The 25,987-nt window shown below is 37.2% G+C and overlaps 1 protein-coding gene across 2 annotated transcripts in view; it reads right to left on the reverse strand.

The window, feature by feature from the left end:
• LOC121369087 (transcription cofactor vestigial-like protein 4) overlaps window positions 1-25,987 on the reverse strand; it is a 70,109-nt gene that overhangs the window by 30,654 nt on the left and 13,468 nt on the right. Inside the window, exon 1 of one of the 2 annotated variants that reach the window (XM_041493932.1) lies at window positions 22-623. The exons of the other annotated variant lie outside the window; for it this stretch is intronic. Within the exon in view, the coding sequence (XP_041349866.1) occupies window positions 22-274 (253 nt within the window). The 5' untranslated portion in view covers window positions 275-623. Of the gene's footprint in view, window positions 1-21; window positions 624-25,987 lie in introns of those variants that run through there. 2 annotated transcript variants of the gene reach the window in all.

Here is a 25,987-nt window from a genome sequence, read left to right on the forward strand (position 1 = left end):
ATACAATACACACAAAATTACCTTTGAAGTACCAGGGATGCCACAAGGGGGGAGGGACATAGTAATCATCCAACAGGTGAGTCATCGTCCTCGGCTGCGGGTACAGTGGCAGGTCAGGGCAGTTTGGGGAGGTGCACCACAGAGCCGGTCGCCACAGCTGTGGAACGAGGGGTGGAGGGGGCAGACTCCCCGGCCCCGGCCCCGGCCCCGGCCCCAGCCCCAGTCCCCCTCGATCGAAGAAACTCATAGGTGGCTGTTCTCCCACAACGGACATGCTCCAGTCAGCAACATGTAGTCCAGGTGAAGAAGAAAACAACAACAACAACACACACACACACGCTCGTGCAACCGCTACACGAGGTATGCACTATATCTCCAGTATGTTCAGTATTCCAGCAAGGCAAGAGAAAATAAAAGACAGAAAGAGAGAAACACACACACACACACAAATACGGAGAATAGAGAGGTTCAGCTACACAGTGTTAAAAGTGCTCAGTTCGATCTGAAGGGAAGACGGCACAAACAAACGTAAGACTTCTCACTTCTCACAGGTTGCCGGTTTGCCTGCCTGCGACTGGATTACACTGACCTCCAACCTTTTAAAAACACTCCTCCGCAACTTGGCCGTGATTACTCACCACCGGTGTGAATATGTATATATATATATATATATATATATATATATATATATATATATATATATATACCTGTCAGAGTGATCTTTTTGTCTGAGCTTATTGTATTCAGTGTGCTTAACAGCAATAAAAATCTCTCACAAGATATACTTTTTCTTTTTTCTTTTCTCTCTCTCTATCTCTCTCTCTCTCTGCAAAAGCACCAAACTTGTCACTCTGTCTCCCCTTTTTTTCTTCTTTTTTGTTTGCAGCCTGTATGTATCTTCCTTCTTTTCCTTCTCTATCTCTCTCTCTCTCTCTCTCTCTCTGCAAAAGCAACTATCACTCTGTCTCTGTTTGTTTTTCTTCTTCTTTTTTTTTTGCAATCTGTATATATCTTCCTTCTTTTCCTCTGTCTATTTCTATCTCTCTCTCTCTCTCTCTCTAAAAGCACCAAACTTGTCACTGTCTCCCTTTTTCTCTTCCTTCTTTTCTTTTTTTGCAGTCCGTATGTATCTTCCGTTTTTTTCTCTATCTCTCTCTCTGCAAAAGCACCAAGCTTGTCACTCTGTCTCCCTTTTCTTTCTTTCTTTTCTTTTTTCTGCAGTCTGTATGTATCTTCCTTACTTACATTATAGACCTATCTCTCTGCAAAAGCACCAAACTTGTCACTCTCTCTTTCCTTTTTTCTTTTTTTCTGCAGTCTGTATGTATCTTCCTCACTTACATTATCTACACCTGGCAGATCAAAGAGCAATGTACATGCATGACACAGGTACACAGCGAGACTTATGAACGAACTCTACCTGGCAGCCTATAAATATCAGCCACACATCACTGCCTCTGGCAAAGACAAACCGTAGTAATTCACAAACTATCTCAGGCAACCTCTAGTGTTGTGCCGACCTCTGACCTGACCTCTGACCTGACCCAACATTACACCCAGTAGCTGTGGGGCTCTGCTCCAATGGTCGCACAACAATTGACAAACTGTCGGCTCATTGTCGTGCGCTTCCTGTCCGCCATCTACAACAATCCGTATTACAATCACCTCGCAAAATGGTTCGGTTTCACAAATCATATTTCTTTTCTTCCATGGGACCCCGATCCCTTGGGAAACGCAGAAAGTGCCAACGTGATAGAAAGCATGATGAACTTTAGCAAAAGATACAAATGTCAATACTCCTGAATTCATAATGACAGGTATCATTTACCCAGGCTTTTTCAGATGGAAGATTAATATTTGCTTTATGTAGAAAAATACAATAAAACGATTTGTAGGCAAAAGAAATAGAGATAAGCATTGGGGTTTTTTTTTGCTGGAAGGTTTGCTGTGTGTGTTATCAGTTTTCTGTAGTGATCAATTTGTAATACAATATTAACAACTACAGTGATTAATTTGAAACACAACATAAAGTATACTACAGTCAATAAGAAATACAACTGTGTATACATACAGCAGCTGATATACAGCTATAGTACAGCAGACAAGAAGAAGGAGGAAATGTTTTATTTAAAGATGCACTCAACACATTTTATTTACGGTTATATAGCGTCAGGCATATAGTTAAGGACCACACAAATATTGAGAGAGGAAACCCACTGTCACCACTCTATAGGCTACTCTTTTCGATTAGCAGCAAGTGATCTTTTATATGCACCATCCCACAGACAGGATAGTACATACCACAGCCTTTGTTGTGCCGGTTGTGGAGCACTGGCTGGAATGAGAAATAGTCCAATGGGTCCACTAATGGGGATTGATCCTAGACCGACCGTGCATCAAGCGAATGCTTTACCACTGGGCTACATCCCACCCACCCCCCCCCCCCCAAAAGAAAAGAAGAAGAAATGTTTATTTAATGATGCACTTAATACATCTTAATTACAGTTATATGGCATTAGACATATCATCATAACCATATGGATAAGGACAACACAGATAACAAGAGTGGAAACTCACTGCTGCCACACAGTGGGTTACTCTTTCCGATTAGCAGCGAGGGATCTTTTTTTATGCAGCATCCCAGACAGATCAGTACATACCATAGACTTTGTTACTCCTGGAGTTGTGGAGCACAGGAAGAAGAAAGTTAAAGTTTGTTTTGTTTAATGACACCTCTAGAGCACATTGATTTATTAATCATCAGCTATTGGATGTCAAACATTGGTAAAATTGACATATATTTATAGAGAGAAAAAACAAAAACAAATTCTATAAGAAGCAAGGGACTTTTTATGTGCACAATCCCATAGATAGGATAGCACATACCACAGCCTTTGATATAATACCAATAGCTAGAATGAGAAATAGCTCAATGGGCTCACTGACTGCATATCAGGCGAGAAATTGCAATTTTCAATAAGTACTGCACTGTATTATTGGAGTGTCACAAACATTAAAATGATAAAAACATACAACATTCCTTTCAAAAGTCAGGCATATATTATACCAAGCTCTACAAACTGGCAACTTTTGATACGACCCTTTACTACCAGACAAATTGTAAATTGCATGAAAGGCATATTGAGAAATAAGTAAGTTAATGAATTCAGCACCCAACACCTCTACATCCCCTTGCACAAGCCTCTATTGTGTGGACGCGTAGGGGGTCATAAACGGATAATGAAATCATTTTAAGGATAGCAAACTGAACTGCGTCACTGGAGGAAGTGCACGTAAGCCCAATACGTAAAAAATGTTTGTTACGGTTCATTGGTTTTAGGGTTTAAAAGTGTATTTGAGTGTGATCCATGAAGATAGCATATTAGTGTGTGTGTGTGTGGGGGGGGGGGGGGGGGGGGGGGGGGCAGATACAGAAGAAACAATAATTCTGAGAGTACTGCTAAAACAATTCACGTCCACTTCTGAGACCAACCAATTTCAAATCTTCTAAGTTTAAGGGCCATAATTCTGAGAGAAAAAAGGGTAAATTGCCATGAAAGTCAAACTGGGGCCTAATTCACTAAACTCTCGCAACTTTGCGATCTCGCAGTGCAATGCTAAAAGACATACAAAGAGGATGCTTTGTTGTCTAGTAGAGCCTAAGAGACCTGTGTGAATCAGGCCCCTGATCTGCAGCAACAGCACATGATAAATCTACCGGTATATACAAAATTTCACTTCAACATCTTGTTGTATTGTGAGAAAAAAAAAAAGAGTAGAAAACTATATATGGGATTTAAACTGGTTTTGGGGCTGGACATAGCCCAGTGGTAAAGGACTCATCTGATGTATGGTCAGTTTAGAATTAATCCCTGTTGTTGGACCCATTGTGCTATTTCTCGTTCCTGCCAGTGCACCAAGACTGGTATATTAAAGGCCGTGGTGTGTGCTATCCTGTCTGTAGGATGTGCATGTAAACGATCCCTTACTACTAATGGCAAAAATGTAGCGGGTTTCCTCTCTTAGACTGCGTCAGAATGACCATATGTTTGACATCCAATAGCCGATGATTAATAAATCAATGTGCTCTAGTGGTGTCATTAAACAAAAACAAAACAAACCTTAGACTGTATGTCAGAATTACCAAATGTTTGACATCCAATAATCAATGTGCTCTAGTGGTGTCATTAAACAAAAAAAATTTAACATAACCAGCTTTATTTCTCCCCCCCCCCCCCCCCCCCCCCCCCCACCAAACATGTTTCATATGTAATGCCAGAACACTCCTCCCTCTGGGTATACTTTACGGATGACCCAACCCCAAGTACATTTTTTAAGATCACTGTGTAACAATCAAAAGACAAAAATTTTCTCAGTCTCCGATAGCTTGTTGTAGTTCACATAAAAAATGACAAGTTTTTGACGGCAATACAAACATTTATCATCTCTTTAAGAGAGAAAAACTAATAAAAAAATGTCATTAGTATGTATGCCAAAGGTCAGTTTCAGCATAACAAAAGTACACAGGTGTCTGCATATATAGAACATAACATACATGTACAATAAAAAAGTTACTGCCCCATCCTTAATGACATTAACCACATTATATTATAAATGGCACATGCAGCAACAATGTTTGAACTGAGGCACCGAATTATTAATATGTTTAATACAACCCTTTTTATCATCCAGGGTTAATGACCAAATAATACATACAACTGTTGAACTGAGGCACCGAAATATTAATATGTTTAATACAACCCTTTTTATCATCCAGGGTTAATGACCAAATAATACATACAACTGTTGAACTGGCAAACATTTAATGAGGATAAAGTTAATATGCAGGATCTATTATTTACCACAATAAGGACACACACACACACCCCACCCCACCCCACCCCCCATCCTGACCAAACTATGATCATGTTATATTTAACACTGACAAGATCACAAAATTAAAATTTTGTTTTGTTTAACAACACCACTAGAGCGCATTGATTTATTAATCATCAGCTATTGGATATCAAACACTTGGTAATTTTGAAATATAGTCTTAGAGAGGAAACCAGCTATATTGTTTTCATTAGTAGCAAGGGGTCTTTTATATGCACCATCCCACAGACAGGATAGCACATATACCACAGCCTTTGATATACCAGTCATGATGCACTGGATAAAAAGTACCGTACTGAATTGCCCAATAATATGGTACATGCAATTAGTCATTTGGTGATATTTTCTAAATAAGAAAATATCAAAACTATTTTTCCCATTACATGTATGTGTGATGATTGAGGTAAAAAAAAAAAAATGGTTTTCTGAACTCCTATTATATATTAAAGTTGTAAAAACAGTCAGGCATTGGACTGGGAAAAACCCCAAAAACCCCAAAAACAAACCAAACCAAACTAAACTAAACCAAACCAAACAAACCCCATCCCCCCCAAAAAACCCAAATACAAATTTCAGACTGTATGATGTCGTTACAACAAAAGACACATCCCCGTGAGGTTATGGCAGTGCACATTTTATCAACAGCCACAAAACTAAATGTGCAGCCATCAACGGAAAAACAATGGAATAATGGCTGCTTGGATAACAGTAAACATGTTTTTAAAGGAGAGTGGCCAACCTCCGCAGGTGTGTTGCCGAGGCTTGGGAATCTCCAACCACACTTCTAATTCCTGTGACAATGATCAACAACTGCCCTGTACCAGCAGAGATTTCTTTGAAGTCGCCAGGTTTTAAAATGGGACTTCAAGCATAAAACAGGTATGTTATTATACAGCCAAGCTTCGTCTTGTGAGATCTGGTTTTAGTTGTCGTACAGTCTAACCTGTGGCAATTTTAAAGGGACTTTCTTGAATTTGCTGACATTGTTAAGATGTTGCTGACAAAAACAGATACCTTTTAACCACAGTGATATGATGAGAGATATATTGACACTTTTTAACAACTGTAATTACATACGAGATATAGTTACACTTTTTATCCACTGTAACTACATACGAGATATAGTTACACTTTTTAACCACTGTAACTACATACGAGATATAGTTACACTTTTTAACCACTGTAACAACATACGAGATATAGTTACACTTTTTAACCACTGTAACTACATACGAGATATAGTTACACTTTTTAACCACTGTAACTACATACGAGATATATTTACACTTTTTAACCACTGTTGCCACTTCATGGGCTATTCTTTTCGATTAGCAGCAAGAGATCTTTTATATGCACCATCCCACAGGCAGGATAGTACATACCACAGCCTTTGTTACATCAGTTGTGGAGCACTGGCTAGAATGAGAAATAGCCCAATGGGTCCACCGACGGGGATCGATCCTAGACTGACTGCGCATCAAGCAAACGCTTTACCACTGGGCTAGGTCCGCCCCCCCCCCCCCCCCCCAAAAAAAAAAGTAAAAAAAAAAGTAAGGTGACTGGTTCATACAGATAAATGTAAACTGTTACATAAATAAATAATTCAGGAGAATTGTAAGGTGGCCTCTAAGACAAGAGGTTGCTTAATAGAAAATGTCCTTTTTGAGGAAAATATTTCAGCCTCCTACCCCTCATTATATTGATACATGTATTCATAAAGAGCGAACCTCACCCTAATGCAAAAACTAACCCTAATTAACCCTAAAACTAACCCAAACCCTAACAGTAGTGGGGTAACGGTTGGATAATTTACCTATTTCAGCAGGTTTTACCATTAAATTAATTACCCCTAAAACTAACCCAAACCCTAACAGTAGTGGGGTTAATGGTTAGATATTTTACCTATTTCAGCAGGTTTTACCATTACATTCATTGCCCAACCCTAATTACCCCTAAAACTAACCCAAACTCTAACAGTAGTGGGGTTAATGGTTAGATATTTCACCTATTTCAGCAGGTTTTACCATTACATTCATTGCCCAACCCTAATTAACCCTAAAACTAACCCAAACCCTAACAGTAGTGGGGTTAATGGTTAGATATTTTACCTATTTCAGCAGGTTTTACCATTACATTCATTGCCCAACCCTAATTAACCCTAAAACTAACCCAAACCCTAACAGTAGTGGGGTTAATGGTTAGATATTTTACCTATTTCAGCAGGTTTTACCATTGCATTCATTGCCCATACCTAAATGCATTTTGTATGCATGCACAACATGCATTTCTGTCATCACTATGCAGGTGCAAGGTGCAGTGTAAAAAATGGTGTTAATTAATTTCTTCTTTCAAATCTGTATTTTCTTTGCCAAAGAATCTCCGACATTATCACTATTACAGTAGCGGGATGTAGCTCAGTGGTAATGCACTCATTGGATGAGCTATTTCTCGCTCCAGCCAGTGCACCACGACTGGTACATCAAAGGCCGTGGCATGTGCTATCCTGTCTATGGGATGATGCATATAAAAGATCCCTTGCTGCTAATCGAAAAGAGTAGCCCATGAAGTGGTGACAGCAGGTTTCCTCCCTCAATATCTGTGTGGTCCTTAACCATATAACCGTAAATGAAATGTGTTGAGTGCGTTGTTAAATAAAACATTTCCTTCCTTCCTTTGTTTGATGAGTGATCAGTCTAGGATCGATCCCTGTTTGTGGGGCCTTTGAGGTATTTCTCGATCCAGCCAGGGCACCATGACTGGTATACAAAAGGCTGTGGTATGTGCTATCCTGTCTGTGGGATGGAGCATATAAAAGATCTCTAGCAACTAATGCAAAAATGTATTGGATTCCTTCTCTAAGACCATATGTAAAAATCACCAAATGTCTGACATCCAATAGCCAGTGATTAATAAATCAATGTGCTCTAGTGGTGTCATAAAACAAAACAAACTTTAACTTTATCACTTGTACATCTGACCCATTCTCACAGATTTTAATTTTTTTTAACACCACCACCAGAGTACTGATTTCTTAATTATCAGCTACTGAATGTCAAACATGTGGTAATTTTGACATATAGTCTTAAAGAGGAAACCTGCTACATTTTTCCATTAGTAGCACAGGATCTAATATAAGCACCATTCCACACAGGATAGCACATACCACGGCCTTTGTTATACCAGTCGTGGTGCACTGACTGGAACGAGAAATAACCCGATGGGGATCGATCCATTCTCAAGAAGGATATGGTAATAAATATAATATGTAGTCAGGAAACCACCATGACCCAGCAGCACACACTGGGTTATAACCAGTGTATATAGATTATGTCACTGGCATCAACTAATACTAATGATTTTACTGGTGCCACAGGCACCAATTAATGATTTTACTGGTGCCCCAGGCACCCACAAATTATTTAATTAGGACCCGCCCTAAACATTCATTTCATATTAAGTGCACAAAAAAAGCCAACATGTTGACAAGCATTTCATAACACCTTGGAGCACTTGTGTTAACTGAATGCTGTGCGGCTGGCATATGAAAGGTTATGATATATGCATATAAAGAATTCCTTTCAGGCTATGTGCAGGATTCCAGTTTTTTTAATGCAATGAATAATTGTGTTTTGAAATTTAATTGATTTTTGTATAACTTGTTAATGGGGGCCAATATGATGGTTTTAAACAGGAAAAAAATCCCAATTGAAAACATTGGACTTTTTTCAAATAAAAAAAAGTAACTACATGTATATGTAAATTGCAATAAAAAAATAAAAAAAATGTTTTATTTAATGACATACTCAACACATTTTATTTACGGTTATATGACGTCAGACATATGGTATAAAGACCACACAGATATTGAGGGAGGAAACCCGCTGTCACCACTTCACTGGCTACTATTTTCGATTAGCAGCAAGGGATCTTTTATATGTATATATATCTTGCAATATTATAATCATCCAAATGTATAATAGCAAATTTTAATTTGTGGTGGGTGGGATCTGTGTAGAGCGCTCACCTGAAGTTGGGTTGTGTGATCAAACCCTATCTGCAGACACATTTATGATTAAGGTTTTTACCCATCCCAATCAGTGCCCCATGACTACTGTATCAAAGATGATGTTATGTGATGTCCTGTCTGCACATAACAGGCTCACAGGAACGATATGTGGAGTGGGGGGGGGGGGGGCACAATCTCTAGTGGAAGGGGAACAGCCTGTAATGGTTGGGGGGGGGGGGGTAGGGGGGCACAAGCCATATTTTTATCTTAATTTATAGAGTAGGATAAAAATAATACTACATTTTTTGTCCTCAAGTGAGAGGACACAGTCCCTCAACCCAGCCCCCATGTTTACTATAGGCCTGCATAAACGATCCCTTGCTACTAATGGAATAGTGCAGCGATAGAAACAAGCAGAATTTTTCATTTGTCCACTGGACAAGTTCATTGCAAAATCTACTTGTCCAGTAATTTTTCACTTGTCAAATGTTTTGTTTTATTCAAGTACAAGGACTGTAGTTTTGCTCAAAATGAAGCTGCATGGAACATTGTACTTGTCCACTCGACAACCACTGAGGTACATTTCGCTTGTCCGAGCAGATTTTCATGTATCAGGACAAACGGACAAGTGCTTATTTCAAACACTGCAGTTTATGAAGTCCTATGAAGACCATGCTTCACATTTATCAACTATCTGAAATCCAGAAGCTGACAACTTGATCAATGTGCTCTGGTAGTATCATTAAACAAAATAAACTTCTTCTTTTTTTTCTTTTTTTTAGTGGATTTGTAACTTCAGATTTTGAGTATTTCCTCAATCTTCGGATATGACCCCCGAGTTGACGCTATTGTCATTAGAATAACATGAGCTGGAGGGGGGAAAAAAGCCCTTGTTTACGAAACCGGACAACAAAGCCCCCATTCATTCACTGTTCCGGGTCTTGCACGCAAACAGTGGTCTTCTCACACAAAATCTGTATTCTCGAACTGCATTACGCTTCTCAGATTTAATGAATGGATGTCCCTGAATTGAAAATTTTTGATTCACTAAGCTCCTAAAGCCCTGTAGCGTGTCATTGAAACCAAAATGGGGTATATACTACTGTACTTCATTCACGTTTTCTGAACGTTTTCAAACGATTCTATGCCTGCGTGTGGTGTGGGAACCGGACTGTGTGCTGTAGATAATGGCTGTGTGAGTCATAGACATATCAATGAAATTTTAATCACACCTTTGGGCAAGCGCTATCAGTTACCATATTCGAGCAGGATAATGTATTCGTGAAACCTGCTCAAGTGGCTACTTGCATTAAGCAGACACACATTTTAAAAAGCCACTTTACAGTTCACCCAAATCATCTGATACAGCACAAACTGATTTGATCAAGTTACTACCTGTATTAAACAGCCACCTGTCTTAAACAGCCACTTACTATTTCTCACAAATAATTTAATACAGTACACATGTACCGATAGTGATAAGCCACTTTATGGATCTACTGAAAAACAGGAATCCAATACAGTACAATTTAACCTGTATTTAAGCAGCAGCCTATCTTAGTAAGCCGCTTTATTAATTTCATTTCAACTTATTTTCGTGCTTATATCCAATTACGGTTCAAGCACGCTGTCCTGGGCAGACACCTTAGCTATCTGGGCTTTCAGTCCAGGACAGTGGGTTAGTTGTTAATTGTTAGTGGTTAGTGAGAAAGAAGTCGGTGTAGTGGCCTTACACCTACCCAGTGAGTCGTTAAAACTCGTTCTGGGTGGGAGCCGGTACTGAGCTGCGAACCCTGTACCTACCAGCCTTATGTCCGATGGCTTAACCAAGACGCCACCGAAGCTGGTCGCTCTGGGTGGGAGCCGGTACTGAGCTGCGAACCCTGGATCTACCAGCCTTATGTCCGATGGCTTAACCAAGACGCCACCGAGGCTGGTCGCTCTGGGTGGGAGCTGGTACTGAGCTGTGAATCCTGTACCTACCAGCCTTATGTCCGATGGCTTAACCAAGACCCCACCGAGGCTGGTTGCTCTGGGTGGGAGCTGGTACTGAGCTGTGAATCCTGTACCTACCAGCCTTATGTCCGATGGCTTAACCAAGACGCCACCGAGGCTGGTCGCTCTGGGTGGGAGCTGGTACTGAGCTGTAAATCCTGTACCTACCAGCCTTATGTCCGATGGCTTAACCAAGACGCCACCGAGGCTGGTCGCTCTGGGTGGGAGCCGGTACTGAGCTGCGAACCCTGGATCTACCAGCCTTATGTCCGATGGCTTAACCATGACACCACCGAGGCTGGTAAGCTGCTTTAAGGTTCACCCAAATCACTTAACACAAGGGGTGGGACGTAGCCCAGTGGTGAAGCATACACCAGATCTACAGTCGGTCTAGGATTGATTCCCCCCATCAATGGGCTCATTAGACTTGATGCGCGGTCGGTCTAGGATCGAGCCCCATCGGTGGGCCCATTGGGTTATTTCTCGTTCCAGCCAGTGTACCATAACTGGTATATCAAAGGCCATGGTATGTGCTATCCTGTCTGCTATCCTGTCTGTGGGATGGTGCACATAAAAGATCCCTTGCTACTACTGAAAAAATGTAGTGGGTTTCGTCTCTAAGACTATATTTCAAAATTATCAAATGTTTAACATCCAATAACCGATATTTATTTTTGTTAAAAGTGCTTTAGTGGTGTCATTAAACAAAACAAATTTTGACCTAAAATCATGATATACATGCAGTACAAATAGCCTGTATTAGGTACAGGTATGTGAAATTGTGCAGGGGCTTCTGGACTGTGGTGAGCAAGGTTTTTAGGGGAGTTTTTGTCATGCTCTTCCAGAAAATATATATAAAAAAAAAAATGAAGCATATCAATCAAGGTGCTCTAGTGATGTCGTTAATCAGTACAAGTAGTTTGAGGGTTTTTTGGGAGAGGGGATGAAGCTAAGTGACAGAAATTGCTAGTGGAGTTTTGGTCATGCATTTCCAGAAAATATATTTAAAAAAAAAAATTACTTTAAAGCAGATCAATCAATGTGCTCTAGTGGTGTCAACCATTTTCCAAACTGGAATTTGACCAATGTACTAAGAAGTTTCTTTTGTTCAACGACACCACTAGATTACATGGATTTATTAATCATCGTCTACTGGATGTCAAAGATATGATAATTTTGGCACAGTCAGAGAGGAAATTCGCTACATTTTTTCATTAGTAGCAAGGGATCTTTTATATGCACCATCCCACAGACAGGATAGCACATACCACGGCCTCTGAATTACCAGTCATGGTGCACTGGCTGGAACGAGAAATAACCCAATGGGCCCACCGACGGGGCTCGATCCCAGACCGACTGCGCATCAAGCATGACTAATGTACTACTGCTGAGAATTAGAGCACCAGTCCCCAGCCTATAGATCGCCCTGTGCCTCATGCAGTGATATGCGAGACATGACAACCAGTGTGTTTGAAAGGGAACATCTCTATAACACATAGCTACCCGAGTGAGTCATCCATGTTTATCAATGAGTCAAATCAAAAGGTAAATATCAAACTAAATCGCATTTCAATTGAACTGCACTTGAAAGTTTATTTGGTTGCACACCCGTAGGCACAACTTCTAAAGAGAGGGAACTTTTTTTTTTTTTTTTTTTTTTTTTTTTTTATGTTAAGCTTTTGTATCCACGGGACGTTCAAAAGACGTCCCTGTGACTTTCAACTGTTGTTGAGGCTCGTGGCTGTAATAAAATAATAAATGACAAAACTGATAATAAAATAAGGCCATAATGACAACAAAAAAAAACCATGATTCATGGGAGTAGTCAATTAAAGAGTTCATAAAAATATCCCTTGGAGTCTTGTCATGCGCAGAGATATGATTTTCAATGTGATGATGGTTAAATTGTCATTTAGATTAACAAAATAATTAAAAAAATTAAAAACCAAAAAATAAATAAATAAAAATGAAGAAGAAGAAACAAGTAATTAGCAGTTCTTTTGTTTAAAGAGGTTGGACGTAGCCCAGTGGTAGAGTGCTCGCTTGATGCACGGTTGGATTGAGATCGATCCCCATCAGTTGGCCTATTGGGCTATTTCTCGTTCCAGCCAGTGCACCACAACTGGTATATCAAAGGCCGTAGTATGGTATGATCCTTTGTTACTAATGGAAAAAATGTAGCAGGTTTCCTCTCTAAGACAAAATGTCAAAATTACAACGTGTTTGACATCCAAAAGTCGATGATTAACAAATCAATGTGCTCTGATGGTGTCGTTAAACAAATCAATGTGCTCTGATGGTGTCGTTAAACAAATCAATGTGCTCTGATGGTGTTGTTAAACAAAACCAACTTTATTTCTTTTTTTAATGATATAAATTTGAGAATGCCTATGGGGCTTGGGTTATAAGATTGAACCTTCTTCATGGATTGGCCTTTTTTCCCCCATCACAAATAGAAGGAAGGAAATGTTTTATTTAATGACGCACTCAACACATTTTATTTACAGTTATATGGCATCGGACATATGGCTAAGGACCACACAGATATTAAGAGAGGAAACTTGCTATCGACACTTCATGGGCTACTCTTTTTTATTAGCAGCAAGGATTCATAGACAGGATAGCACATACCACGGCCTTTGATATACTCGTCATGGTGCACTGGCTGGAATGAGAAATAGCCATATGGACCCACCGACGGGGATCGATCCCAAATGGACCTCGCATCAAATCAAGCGAGCGCTTTACCACTGGGCTACGTTCTGTCCCCATCACAAATGGTGCCATATAGTAACAGTAAGTCTGAGAAAACCTGCTACATTTGTTTAGCAGCAGCTACAGCTCTTTTATATGCATTTTCCCACAGACACAGGACAGCACATATCACAGTCTTTGATATGCTAGTCATGGGGTACCAATTGGGACAGGAAAAAAACAAACAATAAGAGAATAGGTTCCCTGAGAGGATTCAATCATATGACCTAAGCATTTCATATTTTTTTCTTATTTCACCTATTATGTACTATTTCTCATTCCAGCCAGTGTATCACGACTGGTATAACAAATGCAGTGGTATGTACTATCCTGTCTGTGGGATGGTGCATATAAAAGATCCCTTGCTGCTAATCAAAAAGAGTAGCCCACGAAGTGGCGACAGCAGGTTTCCTCTCAATATCTATGTGGTCCTTAACCATATGTCCGACGCCATATAACCGTACATAAAATGTGTTGAGTGTGTCATTAAATAAAACATTTCCTTCCTTCTATCATGTAGGTATAAAGGTTCAGTTCATTGAATAGTTTGTTTTTAAAACTATAACTCGGGGTCGGCTACCGCTAGTACAAAACACACAAAAAATCTCCAACTGAAAAAGAAAGAAATGTTTTATTTAACGACGCACTCAACACATTTTATTTACAGTTATATGGCGTCAAACATATGGTTAAGGACCACACAGATAATGAGAGAGGAAACCCGCTGTCGCCACTTCATGGGCTACTCTTTTTGATTAGCAGCAAGGGATCTTTTATATGCACCATCCCACAGACAGGGTAGTACAGACCATGATCTTTGATATATCAGTTGTGGTGCATTGGCTGGAACGAAAAATAGCCCAATGGGCCCACTGACAGGGATCGATCCTAGACCGACCACGCATCGAGCGAACGCGGTACCACTGGGCTACGTCCTGCCCAAATCTCCAACTGCCACAAACAAAATAATTCATGAAGATATATTTTTGTAACAATTGTTTAATATAATTTAAAACAACAATTGCAAAGTGTGTATGAGTGCATACTGGTACGTATGTACTGGTGCATATGTTTTATACATCTCCCAAACTAAAAATCTTCTTTTTTTTCCAAAGCAGAACTACATTTATGTATAATATTGCGACTTTTAAACATTTTCAAAATAACATGAGCATGTTTGACATTGTATAAACCAACTGACAGAAAATAGGATATTATTTATCAGCGTAATGGAATACAGCAAAGTATTCTAAATATACTCTTCAAAAAAAGTAGGGGAACCTGAAATATTAATGTTAATATCAACTATTAGACTGAACAATCGTTTTGACCACAGACATCCTAGTAAATAACGTTCAGGTCTGTTTATCAACACACCGAAACACATTCCATAGTTTGGACATGCATCAAGCAGTTGCCCCGTACACGTGCATAGGGTGTCATTCTCGATTTTGACAATTTCCAGGAAGGTCCATTAATCACTGTGGAACATTATTTCTGACAATCTTTTTCATTCTGTTGATCATAAAGTTGTTATTGTTTTGCTTTTAGTCATTTTTGTTGTTTGAATTTGTGATTTATTGATAAAAAAAGTCAACTTTCAAATTTCACTTCCGACCCCAATCGTCCTTCAAGATCTTTGGTGGTCATAAAACCTTCTGTAATACTGAACTACCGGTTGTAATGTTTGCCCAATTAATTCACTATTATCATATAACCATTCCCCACAGTTAATATACCTTACAATTTTGGCAATTGTAAATTCATATTAAGAGTTCCCTTACTTTTTTTGAAGAATATATATTACATGCAGAATCTCGTTCTAATCTTGTCATTCCAGTAATTGTTAAAACAGACCAGTTACTCAACTACTTTCAGACTGTTTACTCCACGCTGGGCCAAATGTGTTCTGCAGGTTCATTAGCACCACACAACTATTTTAAGATTACATCTCGCAATCTCTTTAGATATATATCTGTGGGTCTGTTTGCCCATTTCAAATGTCTGCATATTACCGACAAAAATTTTACAATTAAAACCTGTGAAATATGACCACCTTCCTAGCTGGTCTACAAGTACATTGCATATGCTACACGAAAAACACCAGAATAAGTACAAACAGGGTAATTATTTTTATAAGTTTGATGGTGAGCCATTAATTTCATTTTCATGTTATATATATCTAATCATTTTGTTTTAATTTATGTGAGAGAGAGAGAGGAGAGAGATAGGGAGAGAGAGATAGGGAGAGAGAGATAGGGAGAGAGGGAAAGGGAGGGAGAGGGAGGGAGAAAGAGGGAGGGAGAGACAGAGGGAGGGAGGGAGGGAGGGAGAGAGAGGGAGGGAGAGACAGAGGGAGATAGAGACAAAGAGAGACACCGAGACAGAAAGATAGAGATAGGGGAGGGAGGGGGAGAGAGAGAAAGAGAGAGAGAAAGAGAGGGAGACAGAGAGACAGGGGAAGAGAGAAAGACAGAGGGACTCTGAGGTAGGATGGAAAGAAATAAAGAGACAGACGAGAGAAAAATGATTGAATGAATGAATGAAAGCATCAATCAATGAATGAAAAAACAAATAAATGCATATAAGAAAGCAATTGAGGTGTGTTCTTGAGAAGGTGTGTTCTAGGTGTATCCGACAGTGTATGTCACGCAAGAAGACAGATGATCAAATTTCCGCAAGACAAGACACAGTAGCTCTCAAAAGACATCATGTTTACAGTGTGAATTAAGCATACACGACATATCTGGCATAGCTCGCGGCCTGCTGTTATACCTTGCAATACCGCAATACTCGCTCATGCATTCATTGGGAAGTGCTCATGCTTTTGGTCTTCCACAAAAATGCCACAGAAGAAAAAACATGATTTACCGCAAAACAGAAACAGGCAGGTGTGGGAATGCTATTTTCTCAGATGAATGTATGCATGTATTGTACGGCCAATGAGAAAAATAACAAGCCTGATGCGACTCCTTTTTTTTCATCATTTCAAGAGCAATGTTGTGAATGTTAATGTACATGTAGAAAAATGTAGAACAAAACTGTTATAGGGGCAGACCGTGGTTTTCAAACACTACAGCATATTTTTCACTATTAGAGCCATTTATGGTCACTGAAATCAAACATTACTTACATTTTATTCTTTAGATTATTCATTTCCGTAGAACCGAAATGTTTCTGGTCATCCTGGTGTTTGTGGTACCAAAAATTGCATTTTTCATATTTTTTAAAAATGCACATGTGTCTGAGAAGTGGTGGTTATTTGATTCAAATTCTAGTTAATTTTTAAGAATATTTCGTGTTTTAACGTCACAGACTCTATTGTAACTTTATCCAAATGTGTTACAGGATTGTAAATTAACTAAACTTAGTGTCCATTTTCTACAGGTTACAACTAGGGTCTGCAGCTTAAAAAAATATATCCTTAATTTGTTAAAGGTATTCCAGGTCAATATTGGGAAGTTATCGATGAAACTAAATGAAATTTGTTTATATATATATATATATATATATACCAAATGCCTTTTTTGTGGAAATTATTATTATAACATATTGTGGCTATTTTAATTGTCTCAAATATAGTACGTCCATGGTCAATACCTATTCCAATTTTTTTTTTTTTTTTTTTTTTTTTAATGTACAAAACACACTTGCTTTATTCAAATTAGTTGTTATGAATTTAAATTAGCAGAATCATAATTTTCATATATTATTTCACAAGGCAATAACTTTATGAAACTTGTTATTAGTTTACCTCCAACAAAGTATCTTCTGATCACCAATAGGCCCTATATGGAATATATATACAAATGATAGAATAGTTAATCTACAGTTATAAATAAAAAATAAAAATAAGTTTAAAAATATATAATGGGATTTAATAAAATAGAATGTATCCATAATTGCCTATAGCCATACAACAGTTTCTGATACTTCAAAATTATTTATTAAACATTTAAGATTTTTCATATAAAATTATGTATCGTGACCGAGGTGGGTGGGATAGTGGGGTGTACGGTTAAAATTAAAGTTTGTTTTGTTTAATGACACTACTAGAGCACATTGATTAATTAATCACCGGCTACTGGATGTTAAACATTTGATAATTCTGACTCATAGTCTTCAGAGAAAACCTGCTACATTTTTTCCATTGGCAGCAAGAGAGGTTTTATATACATTTCCACACACACAGGACAGCACACACCACAATCTTTGATATACCAGTTGTGGGGCACTGGCTGGGATGGGGGGGGGTAGGGGGAGGGGGAAATATCAACAAATGGGTCCACGGAGGAGACTGAATCCTACAATCAAAGTGCCTTCGGCTAGTGCTCTACCGAGGGAAGGAAATGAAGGAAGGAAATGTTTTATTTAATGATGCACTCAACACATTTTATTTACAGTTATATGGTGTCAGACATATGGTTAAGGACCACACAGATATTGAGGGAAGGAAGCCCACTGTTGCTACTTTATGGGTTACTCTTCTTTTTTTTTATCTCTACGGAGGGATGTACATACACATCAAAGGTTTGTGATTTAAAAAAATAGTGCCCAGTCCATTAACATGGCAGATTGAGTTCTGAAGGTCGTACCACTGTTGGTGAATTTCTCCACCGGATCAAGTAACACAACTTGACAATAGGTTAATCTGTTTGCATTACGATGAATGACTCACTGGTGCATACGGGCCACTTACTCAACCTACTTTTAAAAATAACATGCACCGTTTACCTCATCAGTTGACCAATAGACTATATGTGTGGTTTACGTCATTATTACCGGCCTCGGTGGTGTCGTGGTTAAACCATTGAACATAAGGCTGGTAGGTACTGGGTTCACAGGTACCGGATCCCACCCAGAGTGAGTTTTAACGACTCAGTGGGTAGTTGTAAAACGCCACTACACTGACTTCTCTCTCACTAACCACTAACAATTAGCAACTAACCCACTGTCCTGGACAGACAGCCCAGATAGGTGAAGTGTGTATCCAGGACAGCATGTTTGAACCTTAATTGGATAAAAGCACAAAAATAAGTTGAAATGAATAAAAATTACTTCATCAGTTGACCAAAAGGCTAAATTTAGTTTCTGTGCAGTGGTTTTCAAATGAACCTTGAAAACAGAAGCAGGGTTTGAAATACATGTAGGAAGTAAAATATGGCCTGCTGTTATTTTTTTTTTTTAAATAGCAGGCCAAAAGAAATATGGCCTGTGAAAAAAAAGGACTGCTTTAAATAAAATTGCACATGGAGAAGGGAGTGTTTAGAGGATAGTGTGTGGAAAATGTGCATCTCTGAGGTGTACTTTAAAGCATTAAGGAATTAACATAGAGCAGTTGAGAAAATCATACATACATACATGCGTCTCTTGAAGAATTACCTGTGATGTTTTGATGGTTTTTAGCAATTTAGGTCAATTTCTATTTCTATTTCACCTGCTAGGTCTAAAAAAATTGACTGCTTTTAGCTTTTCGCAGGTTTCTGTAAGCAGGTATGCATACATATATGTGTACAGTGTACTCTATGAATATTCTTTTATTTATAAATACATGTAATCAAAGGAATGTGAAAAAATTGTTTTTGAAATATAAACTATATATTTTTAAAACTTTAAGAAATATAATAAATATATATAGACTAACTTTGAAAATAAATGTACTTAAAAGTGAATAAGTTTAAATTATATAAAGTGCATATATGCAAAGTTTTTGATAAAAAATTGCATGGAAAATTCTGTTTTGAAAGGTATACAAATATAATTATATACATTAAAAGAAAAATTATAATAAAGAGTTTCATAAAACATTCACTAAGGAACTTACTACTAACATAAATAATAAACCTTTGTATAATTTACTGGCATTGGAAGGGGGGGGGGGGGGGGGGGACATGTGCCCACCCACTTTTCAGATATTTTGCTTTACATTTGCTTTATAATAGTGTAAAAGTGTGTATATATAAAAGTGTGGGCCCCCCACACACTTTTTGGCACCTTCCTACACCACTATAATTTAGTTTTGAGACAGCTACATTGTACAAGCAGGTTAAACAATATTAAAATTGGCACCCGAGCTAACAACTTAAGTTGGTATGATTTATCTCCCATTAATGATAATACCAACGTACCTGTGAACTTGGCAAAATTACTAGTCCTTCCCACAACAAATGCTTTTTTTCAAGTTATTTATTTACAAGCAGATTATTGTTTTCTAAATTGCAAACAAAAATAGTATTTTGGGGGTTATTTTCAAAACACTTTTACTTTTCTTCTTACATCAAACCAAACTGAAATTATTTAGAAATTTTGTTTGTAGGAGGATGGGACAGATTATAGATGGCTTAAATAGCAGACTAACTTGCTGTGCAACAATGACTAGTTATAGAGTTAATCATTTCAGATATTCACATACATGTACTTATTCTTATTTTAGTTACTTATTCTGGTTACAGTACGTACTTTAACAGACAAAAAAACCCCCAAAACCTTGGAAAAAACAACATGGAGTTATGAACATCGTTATTTTAAATCACATAATTATTTGGAACAATCCATGCAATTATAACAAGAGTATTTACAAACATAAATTATTATTATTATTATTTAAATGCTATGCTCAACAAAACCAAAACTGCCAGCTATAAGTACTCAGCCAATGTTGACTTTTTCAACATAATAAGATTCAACCAAGGCAGTTCAGTCTGTTTAGTTCATTTACACTGGCATCACAAATCCATTTATACATAATAGACTTGAGATGAATAATTTGACTATTTTTCTTTTCTCAATTCATCCTTTAAATGAAAATCGATTTTTGTAATCACTTGTACCATTTTATTATTGTGCTGGTTGGTAGGCATTTTCATGCTTTCCAGAATGCTTTAAAAAAATTATAACATTGAAGCAAAAGAAAGTAAAAGATACTAGTGATATAATCGTTTTTTTAAATAACTTTTTATATATTTTTAAAATTGGTTGATTCTTAATGAACATTTTTACAAAAAGAGGACTGTCCTCGTTTATACAGCAATATATTTAGACTATTAGTAAAATGTTACTGCATGTTGAAAATATTGTTTTCTTATTAAACATGTACACACATAATTATACTTACATGTATATAGCATTAAAGGTGCTGTGTCATAGTTTAAAGTGTCATATTTCACTATTTTTACATTTATTTGTGATAAATAATTACATATTAATTAATTCCAAACATAAGCTCTGAATAAATAACTAGGGAAGATCAAAACTGTAATGTTCTTGTATGCAATGAAAATAGACATGTTCAGTTTGATTTATCATGTTGTAATAAATCCTATAAAATTGACAAATCCACAAAATTTGACAAGATGACTGTTGGTAACATAAAGTACCATAAAGTAGAGCACATTGATTAATTAATCATCGGTTATTGGATGTCAAACATTTGATAATTTTGACACATAGTCATCTGAGGAAAACCACAACATTTTTCCTAATTCAGCAAGGAATCTTTTATAAGCACTTTCCCACGGACAGAAAAGCACATACCACAGCCTTTGTCCAGTTGCGGTGCACTGGCTGGAATGAGAAAAAAAACCCAATCAGTTGAATGGATCAACCAAGGTGGTTCGATCCTGCGATGCAAGCTCCTCAAACAAGCACTCAACCGACTGAGCTAAATCCCGCCCCTTGACATTTGGTGGTTAGATGGTAACTATCACAGATTTGACTGTTGGTGGTTAGATAGTAACTATCACAGATTTGACTGTTGGTGGTTAGATGGTAACTATCACAGATTTGACTGTTGGTGGTTAGATGGGACTATCACAGATTTGGCACTTACAAACCTGGGACCTCATTCACTAAACTCTCGCAACTTTGCGATCTCGCAGTGCAATGCTAAAAGACTTGCAAAGAGGATGCGTTGTTGTCTAGCCCCCAATTTTTTCGGTACTAAATATGGCAAACATACACAATGATGTCACATAATTTAAAGAGTTTGCAGTGGCGTAAACAGATGCCAAAAAATGTGGGGAGGGGGCACACTTTTATATTTACACACTTTTACACTATTATAAAGCAAATATAAAGCAAAATATCTAAAAAGTTGGGGGAGGGGGGGGGGGGCACTTCCTACGCCAGTGGTTTATAATTAATCCTCTCAGTTTTTATTGTCACATGTTTAAGTAATAGAATGTATTTTTATTACAATTCATTGCAGATATTTTAAACAGAATAAATAGAACTGTTTTATTATTATTTTTCTGTGAATGTGAATAAAAATACTAATGGCCTAACCTTTTCTTTGTTTCTGTTTTTTCCTTCTTTTTTGGACTGTATATGAATTAAGTATTCATGAATGTGACTATTTAAACAATGTCAGGAATCTGTTTCTTTCACCAGACTTAATGGCTGCTTACAACTGACCACATTTTCAACAATATTCTTTTTTTATCTACCCCTTCCTTAAAATGTACCTCCAAAATGTTGATTTTGTAAGAGATATTTTAATGAACATTTTCTGTTAGTGTTAAAAACACTGTATACACTGCCAATAAACCACCCTCCTCTCTAGCAAACAGTACATGTATGTAGGCTATAATCATGAAAATATTAACCCTAGAAAGTACTATTCCAAAGTTACATAATTGCAGCTTCCCACCAAAATTATTTATGAACCTTTGCTTTGAAATATAAACATTATACCTTCAACTATATACAGTGAAACCGATATAAACCGGATGAAGGAAGGAAGGAAATGTTTTATTTAATGACGCACTCAACACATTTTATTTATGGTTACATGGTGTTGGACATATGGTTAAGGACCACACAGATATGGAGGGAGGAAACCCGCTGTCGCCACTTCATGGGCTACTCATTTCGATTAGCAGCAAGGATCTTTTATATTCACTAACCCATAGCACATACCATGGCCTTTGATGTACCAGTTGTGGTGCACTGGCTGGAACGAGAAATAGCCCAATGGGCCCACTGATGGGGATCGTTCCCAGACCGACCGCGCATCAAGTGAACACTTTGCCACTTGGCTACGTGTATAAACCGGATGATGCCGAGGATCTAATATTTATCTGATTTAGTCAGGATCTAGTGTTTAGAGGATCGAGTTTTAGAATTGAAACAAAATTGATACTATTAAACTTGGCCGGTTTTGGCAGAATTCTGGTTTAGACCAGTTTCATTGTACCCACATTTTATTGGAGAATCTTTAGAGAATAACCAATGGAAATGAAACAAAAAGAATAAAGTTTGTTTTGTTTAACAACACCACTAAAGCACATTGATTTATCAATCATCGGCTGTTGGATGTCAAACATTTGCTGATTTTGACATATAGTCTTAGAAAGGAAACCCACTACATTTTTCCATTAGTGACAAGGGATCTTTTACATGCACTTTCCCACAGACAGGATAACACATACCACAGCTTTTGATATACCAGTCGTGATGCACTGACTGAAATGAGAAACAGCCTAATGGGCTACTGACAGGGACTGATCCCAGACCGACTGCGAATCAAGCGAACACTTTACTACTGGCTACCAATGGAAATGAATGCATTCTGTAAAGACGAACACTCTGTCACGATACGCCAGGAGGATGTTGCCGACAAGTTAGCTGTCTTTGTGCAAAGCATCTGTCTCTAGCTGCTGATAATCAACTTGCCAGACTTTATGGACTCTTCAATTTCAGGGGGGTGGGATGTAGCCCAGTGGTATATCGCTCGCTTGATGCACGGTTGGTCTGAGATCGATCTCACTATTTATTTATCGTTCCAGCCAGTGTACCATGACTGGTACATCAAAGGCCATGGAATGTGCTATCCTGTCTGTGGGATTGTGCATATAAAAGATCCCTTGCTACTAATGGGAAAATGTAGCAGGTTTCCTCTTTAAGACTATATGTCAAAATTACCAATGTGCTCTAGTGGTGTTGTTAAACAAAAAACAAACTTTAACTTCATAACACTTCACATGGCATGCAAGCACCATACAATTTTAACATTCCAGTATTATATACTAATATACATGTGGAATACATTAATATTTAATTATTTATCAAACATTAAAATGTACAAAATAGCGAAATATGAAACTAATTTTGTGATAGTACTTTCAACATATCTCAGTTACCTATATTCTTAGTCTTTTTAAAACACCCATTAATGAAAACACCATTTGTTATTTTTTATAATACATATTATTAACACACATACGTGTGATAACAATTTAAAGACATACGACTAGCTGCTCCTAGGTGATGACCAGGTTGTCACTGCTATACCATCCAATGAAAAAAAGCACAATCAAAATTGCTAACTCTGTAAACCTGAAAATGATTTGTCTGTGAAATAGGGCCATAAATACATGTAGGTTTTAGTTGGAAAAGATGTTTAAATTTATTTTAAACCTGGTTTTGGAGGATTATGTAAGAAATAAAATATTACATTCATGTCTGTCAGATACCATTTATATGTATCTCACAACGAAACTGTTTAAAAATGTATCTAAATCACTTTTAGCTCATTAGATATGTTTTAAAACTAATTGTTGTAAAATAAATGTATCCAACGGCCACTCTATGTAGTATTCTCTATTTACAAACAGATTTCAAAGAAAATTGAGCATTTTCACTAAGATATAGAAACATACAGCTAACATACATGTATCCATGCTAAAACACCATTTCAAAAGTTTTATGTACATGTGTCATAATATTGGAATGTTATATATTTAAAAATACCTTTTTAGCCTTTCTTGTTTTCTTGTGTTGGTCTATATTTAATCTATGTTTACACCATTCTGCTGGTATTTTGATAGATGAATCGGTCTATATTATTGATAGGGATATGCATGTATTGTCATGTTTGATTTATGACAGTTAGACCTGATGGTTTTATATACAAGCTGTGTAAAGTAATAGCCAGTATACCACCTTTGATGTGAATATTTGATAGCAAATGAAAAGAGTGTTTGTTTTATAATTTAGTATCATAGTAATAGTTTTAAACTATGAGTATTTGGTGTCTAGCATATGCCACTCTGAGTATAATACATACATACATATATATATATATATATATATATATACAATACAGTATTCTTCCTGGTGTGGCTGGTATAGAGGTCTACCTCTTGGGAAAGCATCTAATTGCCTCTGGGCAGGTTACGCTTGACATTTGTAGATTCACTTACTATGACAATACACCGCATGAAGTAGAAATTAAATAATTAAATGGAAAGAGAAAACAAACTTGTTGAAAACGGTTAATTTAATACATTCCAGCTGCAGTTTTTCCTGAAGAAGGTGACAAGTTTATTTATAGTAAACTATGAAGCACACATCCATTAATTAGCAGTAAAGACGCTAAAATAAGAAACAACAACATGTTTTAAAGACTATATGTCACAACCTGTAATCAGTGGCCACCTGTCTTAAGCGGCCACTTTTATCTACTCCCTTGTGGGACCACTTAAGATAGGTTTGACTGTATATACATGTATGTATATACATGTATGTATATATATATATATATATATATATATATATATATATATATATATATATATATATATACATTATCATGGCAGAAAACAGGCTAAATTTTTTGGAGCTATTTTGGTGGTTATAAATTTTTTTTTGACAAATGCCAAGTCTCTCTAAATTGTGAAATGATCATTTTGTTCATGCATTGCTTGTGCAAATTTAATTTCGCATAACCTATTTTTGTTCACGTCAAATTTGGAGCACCATTTACTGTTACATGGATTTATTTCTGCGTAACCGATAATGGGTCACACAGATTTTCATCTCTCAGAGGTCTGAATGCTTTTATGAAACGTTAAAGAATGTTACATTTGCTTACAAAAAGACCAGTCAATAGTTTTCTTTAAAAAGGTCCACAAAAAACCAGAAAACTTGAAGCAATATTCTTACCATATTTAATTTAGATATGTAAATATTATATTATTAATATATTATGTAGTTTACTATTCTATTTACGACAGTGAAAGAACAACACAATATTTTATATGCACTGTCATTCTGTTTACATGTCAGTTATGCAACTTTAAATTCACGTGAACTACCAATCAGTGCAAGTCTGAGATCCAGTTGATTAGTTTACACAAATATACTTCACGTAATCAAACAACCGGTTACCTAAGATTGTAAAACATTGTCCCCTGAAGAAAAAACCCATTGTTTCTGTTGCAAAAACCCCCCAAACAAAACAACAAGGGAATATTTTACTGTATATGACAACACATACTTTGGTTCTGGATACACTAAAGTCTGAACAATATTGTTAACAACTACAATAAATTATTC

This window comes from Gigantopelta aegis, chromosome 3 (genome assembly GCF_016097555.1).
Source record: "Gigantopelta aegis isolate Gae_Host chromosome 3, Gae_host_genome, whole genome shotgun sequence".
Taxonomy (NCBI): Eukaryota; Metazoa; Mollusca; class Gastropoda; order Neomphalida; family Peltospiridae; genus Gigantopelta; species Gigantopelta aegis.